This window comes from Phascolarctos cinereus, unplaced genomic scaffold (genome assembly GCF_003287225.1).
Source record: "Phascolarctos cinereus isolate Bilbo 61053 unplaced genomic scaffold, phaCin_HiC Scaffold_726;HRSCAF=1367, whole genome shotgun sequence".
NCBI classification, from domain to species: Eukaryota; Metazoa; Chordata; class Mammalia; order Diprotodontia; family Phascolarctidae; genus Phascolarctos; species Phascolarctos cinereus.
Window position 1 is genome coordinate 34087208 of NW_027556098.1, and position 24389 is coordinate 34111596.

Here is a 24389-nt window from a genome sequence, read left to right on the forward strand (position 1 = left end):
CAGCACCCGTGATGGCGGAGGGGGCGGAGGAGGGCGTTGGGGAGGAAGAGGCAGGAAGTAGGGATAAGCTCCTTCCGGCGGCGGAGTCGCAGCCACCGGAACCCAAGACTCCGAAAGCCCTCCGGCAGGAAGCTCAACGGAAGTGGGAGAAGCACGTGATTTGCCTGGCTCTCGGAGTGACGAAGACCAACTACGTAGCAGGAAGGAAGGGGAACCGGAGCCGGGGCGGGCGCCTGGCTCGGCTACTGAACAGAGGTGGCGGGGGGGGTAACGGATCCGGGCCGAGGCCCCAGCCGGGCTCCAGGTGAGTACCGAGGGCTTCCCCATCCCCCGCCCCTGCCCCTCCTCCGTCGGGCGCGCCCCGCGCACGCGCCGCGAAGTTGGAGCTCCTTTTCTCCCGGCTTCCTTTGGCTTCGCGTCTCGCGACGTCACAAGGAGCCCCCGCGCCTGCAGCGCCCCCTCCCCGAGATTCCTCGGGGCCGGCGGGAGGGAGGGGGAGGGTCCGGCGACCCCGAGGGAGGCTCGGAAGGTGTCATTGCTAATCGGGCAGTGACTGGGGTCCTCAGGCGCGTCAGGCGGCCTGCAGACGAGGGAGGGGGGTCGGGGCCTGGGGTCCGCCCGGGGCTCGGGCCCGGCCACGCCCACGCCCGGCCGCCGCCCGCTCGGGCCTCAGGTGCACCTACCTGGGCGGGAGGGGGCAGGTTGTGTGCGATTACTGCTCCTCTCGGGGGCTGACCAGCCCTTACCCTCGTCTCCCGCTTGCCACCTAGCCAAGGAGCCGGGCAGAGTGCGGGGTGAGATGGATTGGTGCGGAATCGGGGGGACGCTAGGGCCACGAAGGGGATGCCTTGTTAGCTGGCTCCTCCTCTGCCTTCGTCCCTTCCCTCCTTTGCAACTGAGAACCTTCCCCGGTTGTGTCATGTTGTCGCTGCATTTATTAGTGGACCTGACTTGGAATCCTGTTTCTGTCACTCTATCTCTCTGGACTTCAGTTTCCCGTCTATAAGACGAGGCCTTCAAGGTCCATTCCAATTACAAATTAATGAGCCAACGATCCTCTATTCTTTTCCTTTCAAATACCTTTCATCTCGTAGTCTTCACCAACACCTAGCCTTCTTTTGAAGACACTACAGCTCTTGCCACCCTCTCCAAGGTTAGATGCTGTTTATACAGGACCACAAAGAGTTGACATAATCACTGCAGCTTTCAGACACTCACCCACTGGCACTCAGCAGTTAAATTTCTTCCTTTAAAGCTTGAGCAAGTCTGTCCACATCAGTCTTCTTTCTTCTTGAATAAGCTAAGTTCAAGAGTCTGTCTTTTTCTCCATCCAACCATTCCCCTCCCATCTTTACACATTCCCATAACCCTGGTTTTTCAGTTCTTTTATCTTCAACTCTCATTACCTCTGTCACCAGCCAGACAGAGGTGCATTTCTACTTTGAACCCAGATGGTTCTGCCTTGGCCACAACTGTCTACCCGGCTACCTCAACTGAGTTTGCCTTGAGTTCCTAGTTATGGCTTTAGATGTAAGAATCAGATAAGACAGTCACCTTCCTAAGTGACTTAATTGGGACCTACAGAGTCTAGGGTAGGGGTGATCTCCATAAATATTTACCAATTCTGTTATTTATAAAATGCATCTTACAAAGGGCTTTACTTCTCTCATTTGAACTTCACATCCATCCTGTGAAGTAAGTACTAAAGGAATTATGCTTCTTATTTTATAGATTAGGAGAAATTTTGAGTTGACTTGCTTATAGTCACACATCTGATAACTATTGGAAAGTGGTGAGTGAACCTGTATTCTCGTCTCTTCTGGCGCTAAATGTAATATAGGTGTATATAAATTAAGAGTGAGAATCCCTGGCACACTTTGCTTATCCGTCTAAGGCATTATGTATTATTTTGTGATAGTTATTTTCCTGTATTCAACTGTCACCTCCGTAAGTGCCTAAAGTACTCTTCACGTAACAAGTGTTTAATACATGTTTATTGGATTTTAATATATGTACTCAGATTCATTGAATTATTCAACAAATATATATTAAGCACTATGTAGGAGGCACAGCCCCAGGTACTGGGGATACAAAGATTTAAAAAAAAACACTTTCAAGTTTATTTGTTAGCAAACACATCCTAATATACTTAACCTGTCTGGAGACTGATGTTGATCAAACATGGTTGTAGTTATTTGGGCAGTCATGATACAGTATTCTAAGGAGCACAGTGGGGATTACTGTTGACTCCAATACTGGTTTCCTGGATAACTATGTAATCATTTTTTCTTTTTATGAAACTAAAACTCATTGAAAGGACATTATAATGTAGTGAGAATGAAAGATTTTGAATAAACTGCAGTGTTATCATTCTTCCTTTTGGTCTAGTTGGTTGGAGTTAGGATTGAGATTTTGTACCTCCTACAGTAATGACAGTGTGGTTGTCTGTGGCAAGGCCATTTGCTTTCCTTATGTGAAACTTCATTGCTCATCTGACCTTGATTTAACAAATGTAGAGGGTTTATTTAGAAGTTCAATCTTAGGTGGTGGAGTTTGTTCATTAAACCTGCATGTTTTTACATATTGCCAATGTACTGGAAGTGATTTTACATTCTTAATTGGTTGTGTTGCTGTCCTTACCTCAGGTATATTGAGTTCCTTACTTGGCTACTGCTTACAAGTTTTCTTCTCTTTTTTCCTCCAGCTTTATTATTGTGAAGTAATTGTCAACAGCTAGAAACAGAAGGAAATGGCTTTTTAAAAAGTAAGAGACCTTGTGAAATTTGCTTAAGAAAAATAACTTGACAACTTAACTATGATTCTAAAAGGAGGAAGAAGTAGCACTAACAAAGGCAGAAGGCACATAAATTTGTTGTAGCTGGTCTGAGAAAACATTTGGTGTTAGTGGACTAAATTGGCATATATGTAGTACTCATATGTGTGAATGTTTTCTCCCCAAATAAAGGGCCTGATGCAGTGATTCTCAGAGTACTAATGACAGTATAGATATAGTGCTATGAATATTTTTAAGGGCTACTGTAACCCAGACTCACTAGTCATTGGTATTAATTAATGGGGGCTCCAGCACAAGGGCCAAACAGAATGTCAAGACTCTTCTATGAATGTCCATCGCTGACCCTACCTAGAATGTTTAGGTAGCAATTTAAAGGGTCTTTTACCTCTTTCATTCTTAGGTATAATTACTGGAAGAAGGCATACTTCTAACAAAAAAGTTTGGTTATCACTTAGTATCACACTGCTTTCTATAAGACAGATTATTTTTATTTTTTTACTCCAGAAAGATGTTACCAACCACGTCAGTGAATTCCCGATTACAGGGGAATGGTGCCTTGAATTCCAGGGATGCAGCAAGGCACACTGCTGGAGCAAAACGCTACAAGTATCTTCGGAGGCTCTTCCGATTCAGGCAGATGGACTTTGAGTTTGCCGCCTGGCAGATGCTCTATCTTTTCACTTCCCCACAAAGAGTTTACAGAAACTTCCATTACCGAAAACAAACAAAGGATCAGTGGGCACGAGATGATCCTGCATTCTTGGTGTTGCTGAGTATCTGGCTCTGTGGTAAGTGTCTTGATAACAAGTCAAATGTTTCAGCTCAGAAGATTGATCAGGAAGATTGTGCCCTTTAATAGGGAAGATCTGAAGGTGAATTGTGAACTGGGATTTGGGAATACTTTAAAAAATAAGCTTTTCTGGAGTTGTCAAAAGATCTTGCCACAGGAAAAGCTACATTCTCTCAAATTAAATAAGATCAGATAATGGTTTCATCTGAGTAAAAACATTCACATTAAAGTTTATTGGACAGGGAACAATTGAATCTGACCTTTGCTGTGAAGTCCTAAGCACAGTAAACCTTAAGTAGTATTTTACTATGAAAAATATTAAGATTAGGAATTCAATACAGCTAAGTGAAGCAGGAATTAAAATTTTGAAATCACTAATGTAAATTTAAATAAAAGGGAACCTTGTCCAGCTATTTAATTGTAATTCTAGCATAAAGTTGACAATGACATAATTGACATTGAAGGCTTTTCTGTAAGGTGAATTAATGTTGAATTTACTTGAAATACTGATTTGTTGCCTTAGAGCATCTCTAACTGCGGATGCTCTGACTGACTGTAGATCAGGGATCAAAGAGTTTAATTCATGTATTTTTAATCTTCCTTTCAGTGTCCACTATAGGATTTGGATTTGTCCTGGATATGGGATTTTTTGAAACCATGAAGCTTCTCCTTTGGGTTGTATTTATAGACTGTGTGGGTGTTGGCCTTTTAATATCAACTCTGATGTGGTAAGTACCACACCTTTTGGTTTTTTTAGGCACTGCTGTAGACCCTTAAGTTATTTGTTTCTAAGATATAAAAGCTGATAAAATTGAGACAAGAGGTCACAAGACTAATTGAAAAGGGTTGATTAGGATAGTCAAGATTTCATATAAACTTATCTCAGCTGTTCTCAGCATCAGTAAATAATCCAGAGTAAGGCCTGTGTTGTCAAAAGAACAGCCAAGAATTGAATCAAAACAATGATCATTAATTCAAACAAAACAACTAATTTTACACAAATTTCCTGGTTAGCCCTCCTTTACTCGTAGCAGTCTTTTCAGTGGCATTTGGCAGATGATCTACTGTGGATGTATAGCAGCTACAATCTTAATTTTTTCCTTAGCCTTTATCATTAACGAAACATGTTTGAAAAGGAAAGGACTTTTTAACTTTTATTGCCTTAAAGAATGCACAGTGATATTTTACTGAAAGGATTCTCAATATCTGATGTTCTCATTGAACCAAAATTATTAATATCTCTTATTTTTATATTACTTAAATTTCCCAACATATCCCTCCCTTCTCCCTGCCCCCAGAATTCCATCTCTTATAAAGAAGGAATTTAAAAGAGGAAGAAAGATCTACCTGGCATAATTAAGTAACAGATTAACCAATCTGAAGTAACATGCAGAACTCTATACCAAGGTCTCCTGCCTCTGACAGAGGGAGGGAGGTACATTCACATTTGTCCTCTTTGGGCCCAAACTTCATCATTAAAACTTGTTTTTAAATTTATGTCTTTATAAAATATTTAGGAGTCTACCTCCCGAAACAAACCCAGGAACTCTATGAACACAGTTACAAAACACTTTTCACACAAATAAACTCAGATCTAAATAACTGGAAAAACATCAGTTGCTCATGGGTAGGCCAAGCTAATATAATAAAAATGACAATCCTACCTAAGCTAATTTACTTATTCAGTGCCATACCAATCAAACTACCAAGAAATTATTTTATGGAGTTAGAAAAAATAATAACAAGATTCATTTGGAAAAAACAAAAGCTCCCGAATATCAAAGGAACTAATGAAAGGAAATGCAGGGGAAGGTGGCCTAGCAATTCCAGATCTTAAATGGTATTATAAAGCAGCAGTCATCAAAACTGCTTGGTACTGGCTAAGAAATAGGGAGGTGGATCAGTGGAACAGGTTAAATATGCAAGACACAGTAGTCAGTGACTATAGTAATCTATTATTTGGTAAACCCAAAGACCCCAGCTTCTGGGATAAGAACCTACTCTTTGAAAAAAACTGCTGGGAAAACTGGGAAAGAGTATGGCAGACACTAGGCATAGACATAAATTTATGTCTGAAGCCTATGGATCCTTTCTCAGACTAATGTTTTTAAATGTGTAAAATAAAATCTGTATTGTTACAAAGAAACCTAGGTATATTGGTGTAGTTATTAATTTTTTTTAAAAAAACAACAATTTCACAGACACTAGTAGGTTAAAAATTTGTGAATTACAGTAATGGTTGCATAGTCCTCAGGGCCATGCTGTATCATCCCTATCTACTACTTTGTGGTCTTTTTATCCAACTTTTTGTTTTGTTTTTTAAAATTTTCTCTTTGTCAGGGAAATCATGTTTATGCTGCTCTGCCTTTCCTGATTTGCCATACCTATATAAGCCATATGGTCCATGTTAGATGCCTTCCAGAAAAAGATATTGCTGTTAGTAATCTCACATTTTATTTCCTCATGATACGTTTTCCATGGTGATCAATTTTGTTCATTTATTAATAAAAAAGTTGATATGGATAGGGCAGAGCACTGGAAAGAGCCCTGAACCTGGATTGCTGAACTTTGAGTAACAGAATCTGTGTTCAAATCCTGACTTTATCAATTAAAACCTGTGTGATTTTGGGGCAAGTTACTTAGCCTTTGTTTGCCTCAGATTCCTCATCTGTAAAATGGAGTTAATAATAACACTTGCCTTCCAAAGTTGTTGTCAGGATCAAATGAGATAATTGTAAAGTACTTAACATAGTGCTTTGTAATAGTAAGTGCTCTATAAATGTTAGCAATAATCATCATTATCGTGGTTATTAAACTATAAAGTAAATTTAAACTAGATGACTGGCTCTGAATCTATGATTCTGTCTATAAATATACAGAAATAATGTGTGTAAGATTTATAAAATATACTCATTTGGAAAAGGCCTTTGAATGTGTAACATGAATGATAAAGTCTAAGACATTAATAAAAGTCATTATTGCTATTCTTCCTTATACACTTGACTGTAGTCCAACCAAACTGGCCTTTTTTCTGTTCCTCACACACGACATTCCATCTCCCATCTCTGTGTTCTCACTCAAGTTGTCCTGCATGTCTGAAATATACTTCCTTTTTATGTCTGCCTTTTGGAAGTCCATTTTCCTTCAAAGTTCACTTCAAATGCTGCTTTGGGAGAGGTTTCATTGGAGCAACTTTTAAAGGAAATAACTGGATACAATAAGTGATTACTCCATAGACTTTGAGGAATCAGAAAATGGAATAGAAGACATTCAGCAAGAAATAACTTTTAAGCCATTGTGCCAATCCATATATAACAAAATATTATTGATTGTGTTTAGAAGGTTCAAAGACATAGATATCTCAGGTGTCTTATGAAAAAGAACCCAAAGGCAGCTTGACTCAAAAAATCTTATTTACCTGTATATTCTTTTTTTCCATTTTTGGTAGATAGAATTCCGGTTCTTCATAATGGCTTTTGTGTAAAAACAAGATGTGCAGATCCAAACAAAACCATAAACATAAGAACTTCTATTTAAAAAAAGTATATCAGTGATCCTAAAGTTTTAAAATATAATTCCCAGTTCAAAATTTGAGCATAATTAACAATGAATCCAAAAGAAAATGGTATGAAACATCTGAGAGTACCATAAATGTAACTCAGAAGCAATTTTATCATCTTACCTTTTAATACAGGACAAATATTCTTCTGTACTATACCATTTAAAATATCCTTTTAGAAATTATTACTTGATGACTATAAGGTTTTAAGAAAACTTACTCTATATCTCTATAGAGAGAGCTGATGGACTTGGAGTGCCTAGAATCCAAGTGTTATAGTGGAAAGAACAGCTAGCCTTTCTCTGCTCATAGCTATACCAGAAGATATTGAATAAATATAGCACTTTACTTTGATAGATACCCAAAGTTTGCTTGTAGAAATGGGTGCCAGAAGGGTTGTGAGTTATTGTGAATGGTAAAGTTTTCTTTCTCTTGCTGTTTCTTGAAAAAGAAATGGTGCAGAAGAAAACTCAAAATTCACATTATGCTCAAAATGTTCCTAATGTATCAGTCATATTGGAACAAATTTGTATTACCAAAAAATAGCAGAACTAATCATACCTCATTCATTTGTCTGTATTTTCTTTCTCATCTTGCTCCCTTTACCTGGGCATTTTAAATAATCTTAAGTTCCACTTTACTAGCTCCTCCTATAAGATAAATATATGATCCTGATACTCTTATTATCATATAAATAATCAATCTCCACATATGCTCTTCCAATTAAACAAATATGTGTGCCTTTATATGTTTCTCTTAGGTGCTGTGTTTCTATTTTAAAATATCTACTCAGTTTTGGCCTTTTCATCAAAAATGCTTTAAAATTCTCTGTTTCATTAAAGGCTCATTTTTTTTTTCCTCCTGGAGGATTATTCTTAGTTTTGTTGGATAAGTTATTCTTGATTGTAATCCTTTATATTTTGCCTTTTAGAATATAGGATTCTAAGCTTTCCTCTTTATGTGTGGTCCTTACTATGGCTGCTTGTTATTTGAATTGGGGGGATGCTGCATAGTATTTTTTCTTTGACATAGAAGGGATTTTGGCTACATTGAGTTTTCATTTTATTTCATTCATAGAGTTTTTTGGAAGTGACCTATGGATTATTTTTTTTTTTCACTTCGCCCTCTGACTAAGAGTTCTGGACAGTTTTTATTTCTATTATCTTGAAATATGGTATTTAGGCTTTTTTTTGGGTCCTGATTTTCCATTAGTTTAATAATTCTTAGACTATATCAACTTGACCTGTTTTTCTGGTCAGTTTTTAATATTTTATTTCTTTTAAAAAATATTTTTAATTTGATGTATTTAAATTCATTTACTTAAATTTACTTTTTTAAAATTGAATTTTATTGTTTTTATCACTAAGTTGATTTCTTTTTGACTCATTCTCATTTTCTAGCTGTTCATTTCTTGGGGAAGGTTTTTCACCGTCTCTTCCTTTTCTCCTTAGTTCTTAACATTTTGTATCTCTTGATCATTTCTTCCAGATTCTTTTGTAGTCATTATATTTATTGTAGTCAGGATATTTTTCTCCGAAGCTTTAATTGAATTTGTTGTGAGATCACTCTCTTACTTAGAGTTCATACCTGGCCATCAGTCAGTCAAAGGTATCTCCTCTTAATATTTGGTACTTTCCTTAGTTTGCTCATGTTAGCACTTCAGTGTGTTGAGGGTTGGGTTAGTCTCTCATTTGGTCAGGCTTTACTTTTGAACTTCTAAAATAAGTGGGCAAGCTTTGCCCAAAGTATGATAAAACTAGGCCTTCAAAGGGATTCTGGGGTTGCTCTGAAACTGGGTTGTTCCTATGTTCTGGGTATCAGGGTGCCAGGCATTCAGAGGCATGGTACTCCTCTTTGTCACAGAGCTGCAGACTGTCTTCTGCCTTAGGCTCTTTCTGAGGACCCCCCCCCACTTTCGGGCTCAGGAACTGCTTCAGGCCCTTCTCTGGTCAACTCCCACTGTGGATCACCTCATTTTATCATTGCTAGGGTCCTTCTCTTGCCATTGGGCTTTCGTTTCCACCTGCCCTCTTTATGCTGAATTCCAGTTGTCATCAAGCTACTTTTCCTACTGCTTTTGATCTACCCAGGATTATCTGCTTCTGGGTTCCTGAAGGATTCAGGCTGTCCTGTGTATCCTTGGGCTGAGTAGAATAGTCTACATGTAATTCTCCTGATTTCACCAGTTAATGGTGCATTTTAAAGTTTTATTGGGATGTTTGTAGTTCTGAATTCATCTATGTCCTACCTTGCAGTCATCTTCCAACAGTCCTCCTGAAACCAAGCTATACATACACACAGAGACATACCTATGTACAAATATAGACATACGTACACTTATACATACAGTTGCATATAGATGAGACACATAGCTATATCAATAAAGATAAATATGTACGTATAGAGTCGGCAGAAAGAGATGGCTCTGCATTTTGTTTTCCTTATTTGCATAAGTAGTGATTTATATTATTTCCTGGTAAATTTTATTTCACCTAGTGCAGATGTTCTTAACCTAGGTCTTTGAACTTATTTTTAAAATATTTTGATAACTACATTTCATTGTAATTGGTTTCCTTTGTATCCTATGTATTTTATTTCATGCCTTTAAAAACCATTCTGAGATGGAGTTCAACAGACTGCCAAAGACATGTATGACACAAGGCTAAGAACCTTGCTTTAGTGAAATCCAGAGTCCACCAGGGGGGAGAAGCGGGGAGATTATTGGAAATGTCTCTAGTAAAGTAGTATATAAAATTAGTATACAAAAGTTATTAGTCTTTTTATATGTTACTAGTAAAACTGTAGGAGAGTAAGAGAAATGTGTGTTCAAAAATAACTCAAGGGAATAAAATATTTCAGTGTAAGTGTTGTATGTATTTGCAAGTTAAATTAAAATAGCCACAAAATACAGAAATAAGAAAGACTTAAACAATTGGACAGACGTTTGTTGCTTAGGTTAGAGCATATCAATTTAACAAATTTAAGATTTAGTACCATATCAGCCTGTAAAGGCTTGCTTAATAGACAAAATAACAAAATTTATCTGGAGGAACAAAAGGTTAAGAATCTAATGAACAAAAGTAGAAATGATGGATAACTAATTAACAATATGGTTTGATGTCTGGTATGTAGTAATCATCAAAACTACTTGGTACTGAAATAAAAAATAGAAAAGTCTATCAGTAAAACATTAGATAAGTAAGACATAAAAACAGTTGAACACATTAGCTCAGTATTTGATTAAACTTGTGAATATAAGTCACCAGAAGAAACCTCCCACCTCTGTTGACAAGAACTGATGGAGGGTGGGGAGAAAGCAAATTGGCACAAATTAGATTTGGACTAGCATCTTACATGATATCCATAATAAACTCCAAAAGAATATATGATCTAAATATAAAAAGGGTGTAATGTTTAAATAAAGGAGAATGAAAGGCAGTACCTTGTAATTTCTTAAGAGGTAATCATAAAAGATAGAATAAGCAATATCAGTCACAGAAAACTTTAAAAACTTTTATATTAATGGAATCAGTAGTTAGAATAGGAAAAGCTTGACTGGTAAAAAAAAATCAAATTGGCAAAAACGATAAATGATGGAAAGAGTAAATATTGAAGGATCCTATGGGGAGACATCTAGTTATGCTGCTGGTAGAATGTGAATTGGAAAACAATTAGGAATTATTCAGGCACTTAATGATCCCTCAATAAATGGTTTTTCATTTATTTAATTCATGTCCCAAGGAAGTCAAAGACAAAGATTTCATACATAATAAAATGTTCATAGCAACACTCTATGTGGAAACAAAGCATTGTTTGGGAAATGTATAAATGTAATTGAATATTATTTTGACTTGTGAAGTGGTAAATATGAGGACATAGAGAAACGAGGGAAAACATGGAGAATTATTTAGCAGGGAGGGAATAAACATTATTAAGCATCTGCTATGTACCAGGTACTATGCTAAGCACCTTGAAAATACTATTTTATCTTCAAAATAACCTGTAAGATGGGTGCTATTTTTACAGTTGAGGAAACTGAATCAAACAGAAGTTAAGTGAGTTGCCCAGGATCACACAGCTAAGAACGGTTGAACTTGGTTCTTCCTGACATCAGACCCAGTGCTCTGTCTAGTGCACCACCTAGCTGCCTGGAGTGAAAAAAGAGTTTAGGGGAATCAATGTACAAAACGATATTGGACATGAAAACAGCACTAAGAGGCTGGTAATCTCAGGTTAATTCCAGTAAACAACCTTGGTCCCAGAGAACAGAATAAAACATTCCTTTTCCATCAGAAAAGAGGTGTGAGGTACGAAAACTGTGAAATTTCATTTGGTATGTGGTTTGAAATGGTTTTATCAGGATTTTTTAAAATAATTTTTTATTGATATTTTCTTTTTCTTTTTTTTCTTAGGCAGTGGGGTTAAGTGACTTGCCCAAGGTCACACAGTTAGTAAGTGTTATGTGTGTGAGGCCAGATTGGAACTCAGATCCTCTTCACTCCAAGGCCAGAGCTCTATCCACTGCGCCATCTAGCTGCCCCTTTTTAATAGTTTTGCTTAATTGATTTTCTCTGTTAAGTGGGAGAATTCAGTAGAACTGGGGAGTGTATCAAGAAGTGACAGATGTTTTTAAAAAAGGAACATTAATAAAAATAAACCACATCCCTGCTATGCCCTCAAACTATCCTACATCTTTCCCTTCAATTCCATGTTAATTTGATAAAGGCTTTAATGAACCAAGCATTGTCTTATGGGCTAGAGATACAAAGAAAAACAATAAACAGTTCCTTGCCTCAAGGAACTTAAATTCTGCCTTTCTTTGGCCATCTTCCTAAAAAGGATCATCTCTTGCTGCCTCTACTTCCCATTCTTGAGTTTGACTCCTGAAACTGCTTTCTCCAATATTATGAAAGATCTCAATTTTGACTTTTTCTTTTCTTTTTTTTGGCTAGGCAGTGGGGTTAAGTGACTTACCCAAGGTGACACAGCTAGTAAGTGTTATGTATCTGAGGGCAGATTTGAACTCAGGTCCTCCTGAATCCAGGGCCGGTGCTCTATCCACTGCGCCACCTAGCTGCCCCAATTTTGACTTTTTCTAAGTACTCTTTCTCTTCCTTTTTGCAGCTTTTGACACTGTGGTCCTTCACCTCCTTTGAATATTCTTTTCTTGAGTTTTTGTGATATTCTCTGTTAGCTGTCAGGACCCAAGTCTCAGTGAGCGCAAAAGGATGATGTGAGAAAGGAAAAAGCTTAAGGTGAAAGCAAGTTTGTTATCTGTGGAACGGACATTTTAGAGAAGCACAGTGGAGAAGGGATAAGTTAGAGTGAGATTTTGGGGGGCTGAAAGAGTGTTGGGTTGAGGAGGATGGGAATGAGGAAGTCGGCAGTGGGGAATGGAATTTGTACAGTGACTTAGGGAGTTTAGGATCACTGGGACAAGGAGGGCATGAGGTTGTTGTTATGTTCCTTGGGGGTCTAGGCAGCCAGTATGGAGATTGTGCAAGCCAACAAGAACATTTCCTTTAGGGCTGACCCAAAATCCTATCTGTTACTAAAAGCAGATTTCCCCTTATTGCGAATGTCTTCTATCTGCATTTGTTCCCCACCTTATTTTTTTTTAAGTTTTCAACATTTTTTAACCTTTTCAAATTTTTATTTTCATATAAGTTTTATAATGTATATCATTAATAGTATACTTATATGACTCAAATGTCTATGTGTATGTGCATATATATACATACATACATATATGTATATATGGGGGAGACTCTAAAAGTTTTTTAATTTATTTTTAGTTTTCAACATACACTGCCGTAAGATTTTGAGTTCCAAATTTTCTTCCTCTCTCCCCTCCCCAAGATGGCATGTAATCTGATACAGGCTCTACCTGTACATTCATATTAAACATTTTTACATTAGTCATTCAACATTCATTTTTTATAGGAGTTTTGAGTTCTAAATTTTTCTCCGTACCTTGTCACCAAGAGGGCAAGCAGTCTGATATAGGTTATACATGTGCAATCATGTTAAACATATTTCCACATTAGTCATGTTGTGAAAGAAGAAACAGAACAAAAATAAAAAAAAAAGTGAAAATACTATCTGCATTTGTTTTTGAGATTTCTTTCTTGAACACATTATTTTTGTAAGAGTGCCACATACACCTGAGAAATATATACTCCTTTCCATTTTCATTCAGTAATTGTCAGATGTGTATCATGTCTGATTCTTCTAAAATTTTATTCAGGTCCTTAATGTGTTTCTTGCTTTTTTATTAATTAGATTTATCTAGAGGTGATAGTGGTAAATGGAGGTCCCTTACTGTTGTAGTTTTACTATTTCTCCTTGTAGTTCATTTAGCTTTTCCTTTATGTAGTTAGAATCTATGCCAATTGGAAAGTATATGTTAAGTATTGAAATTAATTCATTGTCAATGTTACCTTCAGGAAAATACAGTTTCCCTCTTTTTTCCTTTTAATTAAGTTTATTTTCACTGTTGCTTCATCTGGGGAGATGTCGTCTTATATACTTTCTTGGGGCCAAGTTTCTATATTGTAATTTCACAGCATTGAGTTTCATTTATTTTGTTGTCCTTTCTACAGCAGTGGAAATGTTTTTCTTGTCCTACTTACTTAACTTTGCATTTTTTCATATGTCTTTCTATTCTTTGTATTCATCATGTTCATTACAGTATAGTAATACCTTGTTGCATTCATGTACCACAATTGAGACATTTCCCAATGGGCATTTACTTCATGTCCAGTTCTTTACTACCAGAAAAGGTATTACTATAATTTAATTTTGGTGTACATAGTGCCTGTCTTTCTGTCATTCGCACATTCTTGTGGTATAAGCCTAGCAGTGGCAACTCTTGAGTCAAAGGAATGGACATTTGCATAATTATTGATTGCTTTTGAGTATGATTGTATCAGTTCACAACTCCACCAACAATCCCTCCAATATGACTTACTCCTATACTTTTTTCATTTTTGCCCTCAGGGTTTTTTTGATTTGCATTTCTTTTACTATTCGTGATTTGTAGCATTCTTTCATATGGTAGCTAATAGTTTTCAGTTCTTTTGAGAACTGTTTTCATATCCTTGGACCACTTGTCTTCTAAGTGATTTTTGGTCTTTTATATTTTTATTGATTGTCTTTGCATCTTGGATACCAAACCCTTCTTTATTAGAAATATATGATTTCCCCCTTCCCATTCTACCATTTCCCTTCTTATCCTAAGCATATTATTTTATTTGTCTAAAAAAAAAGGTTTTCAAATTAATCCATTCAAAATTATCTATTTTATCTTTTGCAGTTGTCTTTATTCTTCAGTTAAGAATTTTATCCTCTACAAGCTGTGGGAAAATATATGATCTGCTTTTTGTGTTTGGTTACTGACTTTAACTCTCTATAGTTAATGAATTGCTGATCCCTGTGATGTTTATTTTCACAGCTTTTCTTTCTGTTACCACCTTTATATCTGCTGGACAAAATCTATCTTCAGGTCCTTATCACTTTTCATCTAGGTTATTTTAGGACCGTACTAATTGGTAGTTTTTCAGTCTTTCTCATTATCACATAACTAGCTACTATAATATTTTATGAAGACACAGAATGATCATATTGCTTCCTCCAGTTGCTAGTGCTATCTCCATCTTCAAATTATCTTCTTTACATGTGGAAGATAGATACTTTTTTGTCTTTGTATCCTCAGTACCTGACAGAGCCTTATTTAATATAAAGGGTATTTAATAAGTGATTGTTGAGTTAACAATCTTGTTATATAATAATATGCTATGTGTATTTAGGTTATGAATGAAGAAAAAAAGCGTTCCTGGGGGAAAATTGGAACAAACTGCCTCTGTAAATGAGTCAGTCATTAAAGTGCCTTAAAGTGCTATCTGCTCTTAATTATTACATTACCTTCATTTTCAGAGTACTGAGTCAGTAATAGCAAAGCCATTGTCTTTCTGTATGTCTTCCAGCTTCTTCCTTTCATTCTTTTGAATTTTTCATTGAAACAGACACAGGGAATGAACTCTCACATTTTCAAAATAAAACTGAAAAGTGTTTTGGAGGAGTGATTTCTTTGAATATGTTAATACGTTAACAACTGTCATTATTGTAGAGTTGATATAAATGTATAAATTGAATTTGTATCCCAAATTTAGTTTGTATTACACACATATGTTTAATAAATGTTTGAATAATGAATGTTACTATAGTAATATTACTATATTACTGTATAGTTGCTATAGTTAGTATGCTATGGTTACTCTGGTATATGAATATTTATATCACTTGTTAACTTTATGAAATCATTTCATATTGCCTAATATTATTCTTTTGAATTTATTTTCCATTAGGTTTATCTCTAACAAGTACTTAGTGAAGCGACAGAGCAGGGACTATGATGTAGAATGGGGATATGCCTTTGACGTTCATTTGAATGCTTTCTATCCACTACTAGTCATTTTGCATTTTATCCAGCTTTTTTTCATTAACTGTAAGTAGCAAATCAGTTTCAAAATGGTATTGTTATCTTCATTGTACATAATAGTAAAGTTTTTTTTCTTTTCTTACAGATGTTATCATGACAGATACATTTATTGGCTACTTTGTCGGAAATACATTATGGTTGATTGCAGTTGGTTATTATATCTATGTAACATTCCTAGGATACAGTGGTAAGTATAACCAAGAATTGAAATTTATTAAAGACATCTAATGTTAGAAAACAAGGAAATAAATTATATAATTTATTTATTGTCTTCCAACATTCATAGCTTTACAGATTACTTGCAATAGCTTTATGGCCTTTTTCTCACCCAACTCTTCAGCCAGATGTAGTTATTTAGCTGAAGCCACACATATATTCAGCTGCTTTTAATTCACTCCTATTAAATTCTGTATTTCTTAATTCAACACATGTCTATTTAGCATATAATAAATAATGATTCCCTAAGGACACTAAGTCCCTTACTATAAGTTTATCTTGGGAAACAAAAAAAGAGAGAGAAGGGGGCAGCTAGGTGGCGCAGTGGGTAGAGCACTGGCCCTGGATTCAGGAGGACCTGAGTTCAAATCTGCCCTCAGACACATAATACTTACTGGCTGTGTGACCCTGGGCAAGTCACTTAACCCTAGTGCCTAGCCAAAAAAAAGAGAGAGAGAGAGAAACCCTAAAACCAATTGGTATTTTTATGCGGAGGGCTGTTTTGGGAGATGAAATTACTAGCCATTGTACCAATATCCTGGGTGTGTGTTTGGAATTTTTGTTTGCCAAAGCCTTGAGAGGCAGAGGTTGGTGTTTTTTTTTTTGGGGGGGGGGAATGTTGCTTTTCTTCAAAAACTGTAAACTTTATATATTAAAAACACCAAGAGAAAAATAGCTGGAATTTGTTTGGAAGCTACTGCATATCTAACTACTTGAGCTAAGCTATGGTCTGAATTAGTTTCTTGGCTGATTTTTTGGGGATTTCTGGGTGAATCAATATGTCAGAAAATAGGAATAATTTTGGTTCTTTATGCCTTTAATGGTATCAGTGGCATTTTTTTTTTTTTGGCTAGGCAATGGAGTTAAGTGACTTGCCCAGGGTCATACAGCTAGAAAGTGTTATATGTCTGAGGCTGGATTTGAAGTCAGGTCCTCCTGAATCCAAGGCCAGTGCTCTATTCACTGCGCCACCTAGCTGCCCCATGAGTAGCATTTTTAGAACTTTGTCAACTAACAGTGGTAGAAAGGAGCATCCTTACTTCAATCCTGGATTTATGGGTAAAGCTGCTGATGTTTCCCCACTGCAAATAATGCTAGATTTGGGCCCTTAATATATTCTTTGTCTTTAAAAATGGCCATTCTGTACCTAGGCTTTATAGGTATTGTTAGAATTTGTATTTGTTAGTGTTCTAATTTTTACCTCAAGTTTAGTGCAAGTGTCTCTGCCTTATAACCACAGTTGCATTTTGAAACATCTCCATTTTTTGGTACTTGGAGGATATTTACTTATAAAGCAGTATGTTTTTGTAAATTCTTAACCGGCTTGGCATGTTTTATATTCACTAACTGTTCTGAAAAAATCTTTTTTTTTCTTTGCTCTAACTTCCTCTTAACTAATCTCAGTACTCTTTAATTGCTGTCAGAACTATAGCCACAGACAAATTTGAGTTTCAAGGTATACATTAGGGCAGTCCTTGCTTTATGGATCAAGATAAACACTGTGCTAAATGCTAAGGAAACAAATAGAAAAAGATAGTCCCTGAACTCAAGGAGCTCTTGTATAATGGGAAGCGCTAACTCATAGGAGGAGGAAACGGGCTGCAGGATAGGCAGAAACGTCTACAAGTCCTAAGGATTCAAAGGCAGATCTGATGACCAGCCCAGGAGTCCTTATATATGCTGCATGGCAATGACCCTGGTGGGGGACTCACTCACCACCACAGGGGAGCTGGGGAATGAGATGGAGACTTGGGATTCTCTCTGTCAGAGGTGGAGCTGGTGGTGGAGACGTCATTGTCAAGCCAGGAAACTTTTTATATAAAAGTATGAAATTTAGTAGGTAGTGCTGATACACCCTCTTCTCTTCCCCTCCCCCTTGTATTTATTTGCCCCCTTCTATAATATTTTCTGGGTATTTTAAAGTAATGATATTTTCTATTTTTGAATCAGTATCTCAACTCCCAACATACATCTCCCACTAACTTTCTCCCTTGGAATAAAAGCCTTCCCTTGAAATTTCAAGTATAGTTCAGCAAAACTTGTGAGTACACATTGGTCGTGCCTGAAAATGTATGTGTCAGGTACATCTATAGTCAGTCACCTTGCTTGAAGAAGTACGCTTTTTTAATCTTATGGAATCGTGACTGGTCACTGCATTCAACAGAGTTCTTGAGTCTTTCAATATGCCATAATATATGCGGCCATTCCCTGATTATAGGGTACCTACTTTGTTTCTAATTCTTTACTACTACTTAAATACTGCCATAAATATTTTTGTACATATGAGGCTTTTCCTTTCTTAGATTTCTTTGTGGTATATTATTAGTAGTGGTATTTCTGGGCCAAAAGAGTATAAGGCAGAAACTCAGGAGAGTGTTTTTAATTTGCATTTTTCTTATTCATGATTTGGAACCTTTTTTTCATATGGTTGTTAGCAAAATACTGATTATTTTTGCACAACCCAAATTTCAAGATTTGTAATTAGGAATTAATATTTTGTTTAGTTTTTTATTCATCTGGATTTGTTTCCTTGCTTTCCAGCACTGCCGTTTTTGAAAAACACGGTGATTCTTTTGTATCCCTTTGCACCTCTCATTCTGCTCTACGGATTGTCGTTAGCACTGGGATGGAACTTCACTCACACACTGTGCTCTTTCTACAAGTATAGAGTGAAATAAAAAATGTAACTACTAGCTGTCAACAGTATTGTTAAGGTGGCTGAGTTTTCTTGTAAAAAGTGTAAATAAATTTTAATTGTAGATATCTTTAAAAATGTAAAATTTTTGTGAATTTTTGGAAATATTTACAACTTCATGTTGATTTCACAGTACATTCTTTAAAACCATGAAATGTACATTTGTGTAATAAATATTTTTAAACCAAAGCGTAAGCCTTTTCAGTTTTGACTAAGCAGTAATTTTAAGTGGTTTTTTTTTTTGGAAGCATTTTGATTTTTACCCTTGCTTAACAGTAATCTCCATACTTCAGAATTTCAAGGATCCTTAATTTTATTGGTGATCTCTATCACAGAGTGCACAACTCTGCCTTAATAGGCACTGGGATCAAAATCTTTTAATAACCTAGTGGCTTAACCCTTGGTTTTGAGCCTTATAAATGTAGCGATCTAGACCAGCCCATGAGAAACATTATTTTACTTGTTTACTTCAAGTCTTTTTAGCTTAAGAAAGGCAGGTTAAGACTTGCCAGAACTTGTACTCTGCTGGTCTGGCCTTCCAGGACCCGGTTACCAGCTACGAGGCATTAAAATAGGCACATAGGTGTCATTATCAGTAGAAGCCAAATATTATTTCATTAGGAGTTGGTGCTTTCTAACGAATGCAGCTAAGCCCAGTAACACTTAACCAACAGCTTTGAAATGGTCCTCCTAGCTCTGGCAGTTTGGGTGATATTTCAGATCATTTTTTTGTATACCAGGGTAAAATACCTACCTTGAATACTTTAGAATGTTTAAATTTTAAAAGTATTGATTGTCATAGCAATAATTCATTATTCTTTTTTCTGTCTAGTAAGGTGGTTAATTCATTTCAGCAAGGTAATCAGCTTTTTTAAAGTCAAGAAGCCTTTTCCAAGCTCTGCCACTTACCATGTGACCTTGGGCAAGTTATTTAACCTCTGTGCCTCAGCTTTCTCTTCTGTAAAATAAGAGGGTTGAACTTCTTTGAGGAATCGTGAAGAATAGGAAACGTACATGGGAAATGAGGACAGGTAAATGTCTTGATTTTCAAAAGGGGAACAAAAGTAGATTCTTCAAAGTATTTGGTGATGAACATGAATTTGATTCCTGGTAAAATTCTCAGATAACTTACTGTCAAAGAATGGTTAGTAAGCACATTACAGAAGGGGGTAATCATTATGAGGCAGCATTATTTCATTAACTGCATATGCTGCTAGACTCTTTTGCCGGTATTACTAGACCGATAGGTCAGAGTAAGAAATGGTGTTGTAATATCTGAATTTTAGCCATTTTTTTCCTTAACAAAGTCCCACATGGACAGTATACTTGTGGACAAGATGGAGAGATATGGGCAATAGCTGATAATTGTGCACTAGCAGGACACAATTTAGAGCTTAATTGGAAAAACTGACCCAAACAGTAGTCAAACTGTAATGAATTCATTGTCATCCTGGCTGGAGGTCTCTAGTATAGTCATAGGGATTTGTGTGTTTAGTATTTTTATCAGTGTTTTCAATAAACATCAAGTGTCTACTATTTGCAAGGTAGGATAGAGACTAGGAATACAAAAAAGATCATAGATTTAAGAGTTGGAAGGGACCTTTCAAGACCATGGAGTCTAACAGACTTCAATTGACAGATGAGGAAAACAGGCTCAGCAAGATCAAGTGGCTTGCCCTTGGCTATAGAGTTAGTCAGGGTCTGAGGTGGGATTTAAAAACGAGGTTTTCCATGCTTTCATCGTCCCCATTCTAAAGGAGTTCAGAAATATACAAAGCAGTTGGAGCTAAGAGCAAAGAATGGATTTTAACAAAGTAATCTTGGAAAATTTAAGGAAGGAAAGAACATTTGGTGGCATACATATCAAATACACAAACAACACAAAACTAGGAGGCACAGCCAATGTGTCGGAAGACAGAATTGGGTTCCAAAAACATTGCCTTTTTTTGTTTTCCTACAAAGCAGCTGTTACCCAAATTCACATTCCCTCCTACCTCTTGCTTGGACTATTGTTACAAGGTCTTCCTGCCACCATTCTCTCTAATTTATCTCGACCTGCACAAATATCTAAGGCACAGAACTGATCATGTCATTTCCCTGCTCAAAAACTTTTAGTGGTGCTCTATCATCTCTAGAATAAAATGCAAACTCCTTAGCCTGGAGTTCAGAGCCTATCAGAGTCTTGCTTCCGTCTAGCTGTTCCACACTACTTGCCGTTCATGTACTTATATGAACCAGCCAAAGGGGATTACTCACTGTTCTCCAATTTAGCATATAATTTCCTACCAATGTATATTAGTATAGGTTGTTCCTCCTTCCTCATCTCAAGGAGCAGTTCAGGCACCCCCTCCCGAGGCTATGCCTAGTACCCCCACATTTTACTTCTCTCTCACCTCCAATTGCTTAGAGCTTTGCGGCTGACTTCTCTTTTGACACCCTCATTTCCTATTGTTAGGATTAACCTCTTGGAAGGAAAGGATGAATTGGTTTTTATTTATATCCCTAGTACTTAGCATTGTGCCTTGTAAATGGCTAGTTACTATTTGGGTTGACTTGAATATTAACAAATCGAACAGTTGAGTTTTTAAAAATCAATTCTAGGATAAAGATGTGGCTAGACAGTGACTCCTGAGAAAAAGACTGGGGATTTTGGTGAACTACTCAATAGGAGTTAATTGTTCTTTGGCAGCCAAAACAACTAATGCATTTTTAGCTCCTTTTATTTAATAGATATGTACTGTCTGGAATTTGGGGAAGAGAGAGAGAAGTATGGATGGGATTAATAATTAAAATAGGGATTGGATTTGTGGTCTTGGTGTCTTCTAGTTCTGAATCTGTGATTCTTGCTGTCAGACCACTTACTGAGGATGGTAACTAGATATGGATACAACATTTTAGAAAGGACTTTTATATGCTATAGTGCATGTTGGAAGGAGTGGAGACTGCTGTGGGAGAACTGAAGGAACCTATGGTGTTTAACCTGGAACAGAGAAAATTCAATGGGGGACATGATGGCCATTTTCACATCAGGTCAAAAGGACCTGTCATCTAGTATAACCCTAACCAAATCCAGAATCCTAGCTACATCTACCTCATTTTATACACTGCATTTAATTAATGAATTTTATGATTACATTATCTGTTTTGGGCTCCATATCTCTATTTGTAGCCTACTAAAACCCTCCAGGTCTTTATTTGACATGTTATATGTGTTATATCTGATTCTGCTTATGGGCAAAACTGTTAACTTCCACCAGTAATGGCCATCATCAAGTCATCTGGTTCAGGATTGAATGACCTGGAAGTTCAGATGGAATATGATTTCTGAAATGAGAATAGACAAAAAATATGTGTAACCTATTGAAATGGAAACAGGCTTCAGGAGCAACAGGACTAGAGATTATAGAGAACATAAATTCATTTACCATATATGAGCAGTGAGGTAGAGAATGGTAAGAGTGCTAGGCTCAGAGTCAGGAAAACCTGCCTTCACATCCTTCCTCAGACCCTTAGTAGTTTTGTGACCTTGGGCAAGACACTTAACCTCAGTTTACTCAGCTGCAAAATGGGGATAATCAAACCTTCTTTATAGAGTATAATGACATTGAAAGATGTTTAAAGCACTTTGGAAACCTTTAAGTGCAAGCCATAAGTGAAAAAGTAAGATTTCATGTACATCAAAAATTGTCTTGACTTGCTAGGTGTGAATATGCTTTAGTCAAAAGTCAGAAGCAGAAGGGACCTTCAGGGTCAATGTGGAATAGTCTAAAGCCCACAGGAAGTCTACCTTCATGCATGGAGGACCAGACACTGCAAGGGGAGGCCTGGATAAGTTGTATAGCAAACCTGCCACTTCATTTAAGTACCTGAAAGTCTAAAGACAACTGAATGGCACGTTTGAATGGACACTGAGGAACCTATTCATCTAATGTTAACAAACTGAACCTAACCTGGCTTCTAATCCCTACACAGTTGGGGCAGACACTTTTTTTTTAAACATCAACTGTGTCAGCTACTCCTACCTGAGTAGGACTTTAATTTCCTTAGGAAATAAAATCTGTTCAGTAAAGCACATCCATGCTTGTAATTTTGAGTCCTAAAGACAAAAAGATGGGTCAGCAAATGGGGTACAAAGAACTAAGGAGACCTACTGCTGTTTACATTTGAGTAGATGGGAAAGATTTAGAATTACATCACTTTCCTTGCCATTTTAAAATCTCTGTTTTCCTGTATCTGTCTACTGGCAGGAAAATCCTTTAAAACCATCTGGAGAATTGTATGCTTGTTTCATTAACAAATTAGGGTAGAATGTATGAATCTGTGTACCCGGAGAAGCCCAGTTGGGAGATGGGGCTTTGGCAGTGGTGAAAGCAAACACATAGGGCATATCTCTGAAATGCTTTGACAGGAAAGTGGATAAACCTAGGATTGGTGTTACCTGAGAAAGTTGAACTACAGGGCTTAGTAAAATCAAAGAACTTAATGCTGAGGAAGCACTGCTAGAAAATTAAGAATTTCTGCTTATGGGAGGTTTTGTGTTTTATTCTTTGACACTAAATGAGATGAATGATTATGACTGTTTTAGAAATTATGTAATTGATTATAAATGCAGTGTTCTGAATCTTTATCACACACACCCCCCCAAACATCCAGATTTGTAAGGGCATATTATATGTATGTCTCCCTTTTATGATGTGGATGGAATCCAGAAAAGATAATTAGAAAAAATAATTTTGGTAAATACTTGTGAGGTATTAAGGTATTAAAGCAGTGAATGCTTTTGATAAAATAAAGGACCATTCTGCAGTATGAATCTTTTTTTTTAATCTTAGTTCCATTGTGGAAATTCAATGGGAAATATATTTCCCCATAAAAACAATAGTAAGTAAATTGGTAGGTAGATGTTTGTGTACTTATCTAGGTTTTTGTGGACCTGTTCTGTGACTGAAACATCTGACCAAACTAAAACATGACCATTTCTATAGGAAAAAATGTGTTTGTTTCCAGCTTGGGACTCCCAGCCAGGCCTTATGAACTATTCCTATGAAAAGGAATATGTAATTTAGCTGTTTAAATTTTGGGAACTCTGTCAATATGTTTTTTAGTATAAATTTTATTTGTGTTTCCATCTACATGTACAGCTATTAAAATATATTAACAAAAACACAAAATAACATGTAATCTGAAACAAAAGGAATGTAAATTACTGTAAATGTTTTTTAACTTATTTTCTGATTGTTAGTCCCACCACCCAAGATGCATATGTACATTAACTTTAGTTTAAGAATATACATTCGTTCTCTTGTGAATTCAGTTTTCTTGAAGGAATGAACACAAATATTAACCAGTTATTATACTCACAATAAATATAACAAGGATTTTTTGAAAAATTTGCTCATCACCAAAGTCTAAGATGGCATGGTAGCATGTATTGATTGACAGCCACATCTGTTTTTATAACTGAAAATGGGGTATTACATTAAAATAATGCAGCAGTATTTTGTGATGTGAGTGACTGAAAGTGTTCTACAAGTAGAGAGGGATCTATTCCACAGATGAGGAAGTGAGCCCAGAGTGATTGTGATATGCCCACCCAGGGTCAAGGTAATAGAAGAATAAAGACTAGAACCAAAGTCTTCTGGCCTAGGCCTCTTGTCTCGATACCTTAAGTTCCATCTCTGCCACTTAACCACTCTGGGATAGAATACTTTTTGCATCTCTTCTGTTTGTTGTGGCAGTCAAATGAGATTAATGTATGTGATTTGTGACCAAAAAATGCTATGTAATCTATGTTTCATATTACAATGTTTTATTAGAATGAACCTTGAATTCTGC

At 36.6% G+C, this 24389-nt stretch overlaps 1 protein-coding gene across 3 annotated transcripts; it reads left to right on the top strand.

Annotated features, from left to right (window-relative positions):
- The first annotated feature begins 11 nt into the window (after positions 1–11).
- On the top strand, positions 12–24376 carry UNC50 (unc-50 inner nuclear membrane RNA binding protein). 3 transcript variants are annotated; one of them, XM_020992814.1, is made up of 7 exons: positions 215–304; positions 2705–2764; positions 3299–3582; positions 4192–4312; positions 15510–15649; positions 15729–15830; positions 18401–24376. In XM_020992814.1, exons 3-7 carry the CDS (start codon positions 3303–3305, stop codon positions 18535–18537), a joined length of 780 nt encoding a protein of 259 aa, XP_020848473.1. In that variant the 5' UTR covers positions 215–304; positions 2705–2764; positions 3299–3302; the 3' UTR covers positions 18538–24376. The 3 variants fall into 3 exon arrangements, with proteins under 3 accessions (XP_020848472.1, XP_020848473.1, XP_020848474.1); XM_020992815.2 differs by lacking the exon at positions 215–304 and adding an exon at positions 1744–1792; XM_020992813.2 differs by lacking the exon at positions 2705–2764 and having other exon boundaries at positions 12–304.
- The last annotated feature ends 13 nt before the right edge of the window (positions 24377–24389 follow it).

Excerpts from the sequence above, each read along its gene's own strand:
- UNC50 (XM_020992813.2), top strand. The coding sequence starts at position 12 with ATGGCGGAGGGGGCGGAGGAGGGCGTTGGGGAGGAAGAGGCAGGAAGT. Across the intron at positions 305-3,298 it reads AGGCCCCAGCCGGGCTCCAG|AAAGATGTTACCAACCACGT; the intron begins GTGAGTACCGAG and ends TTTTTACTCCAG. Across the intron at positions 15,650-15,728 it reads CCAGCTTTTTTTCATTAACT|ATGTTATCATGACAGATACA; the intron begins GTAAGTAGCAAA and ends CTTTTCTTACAG.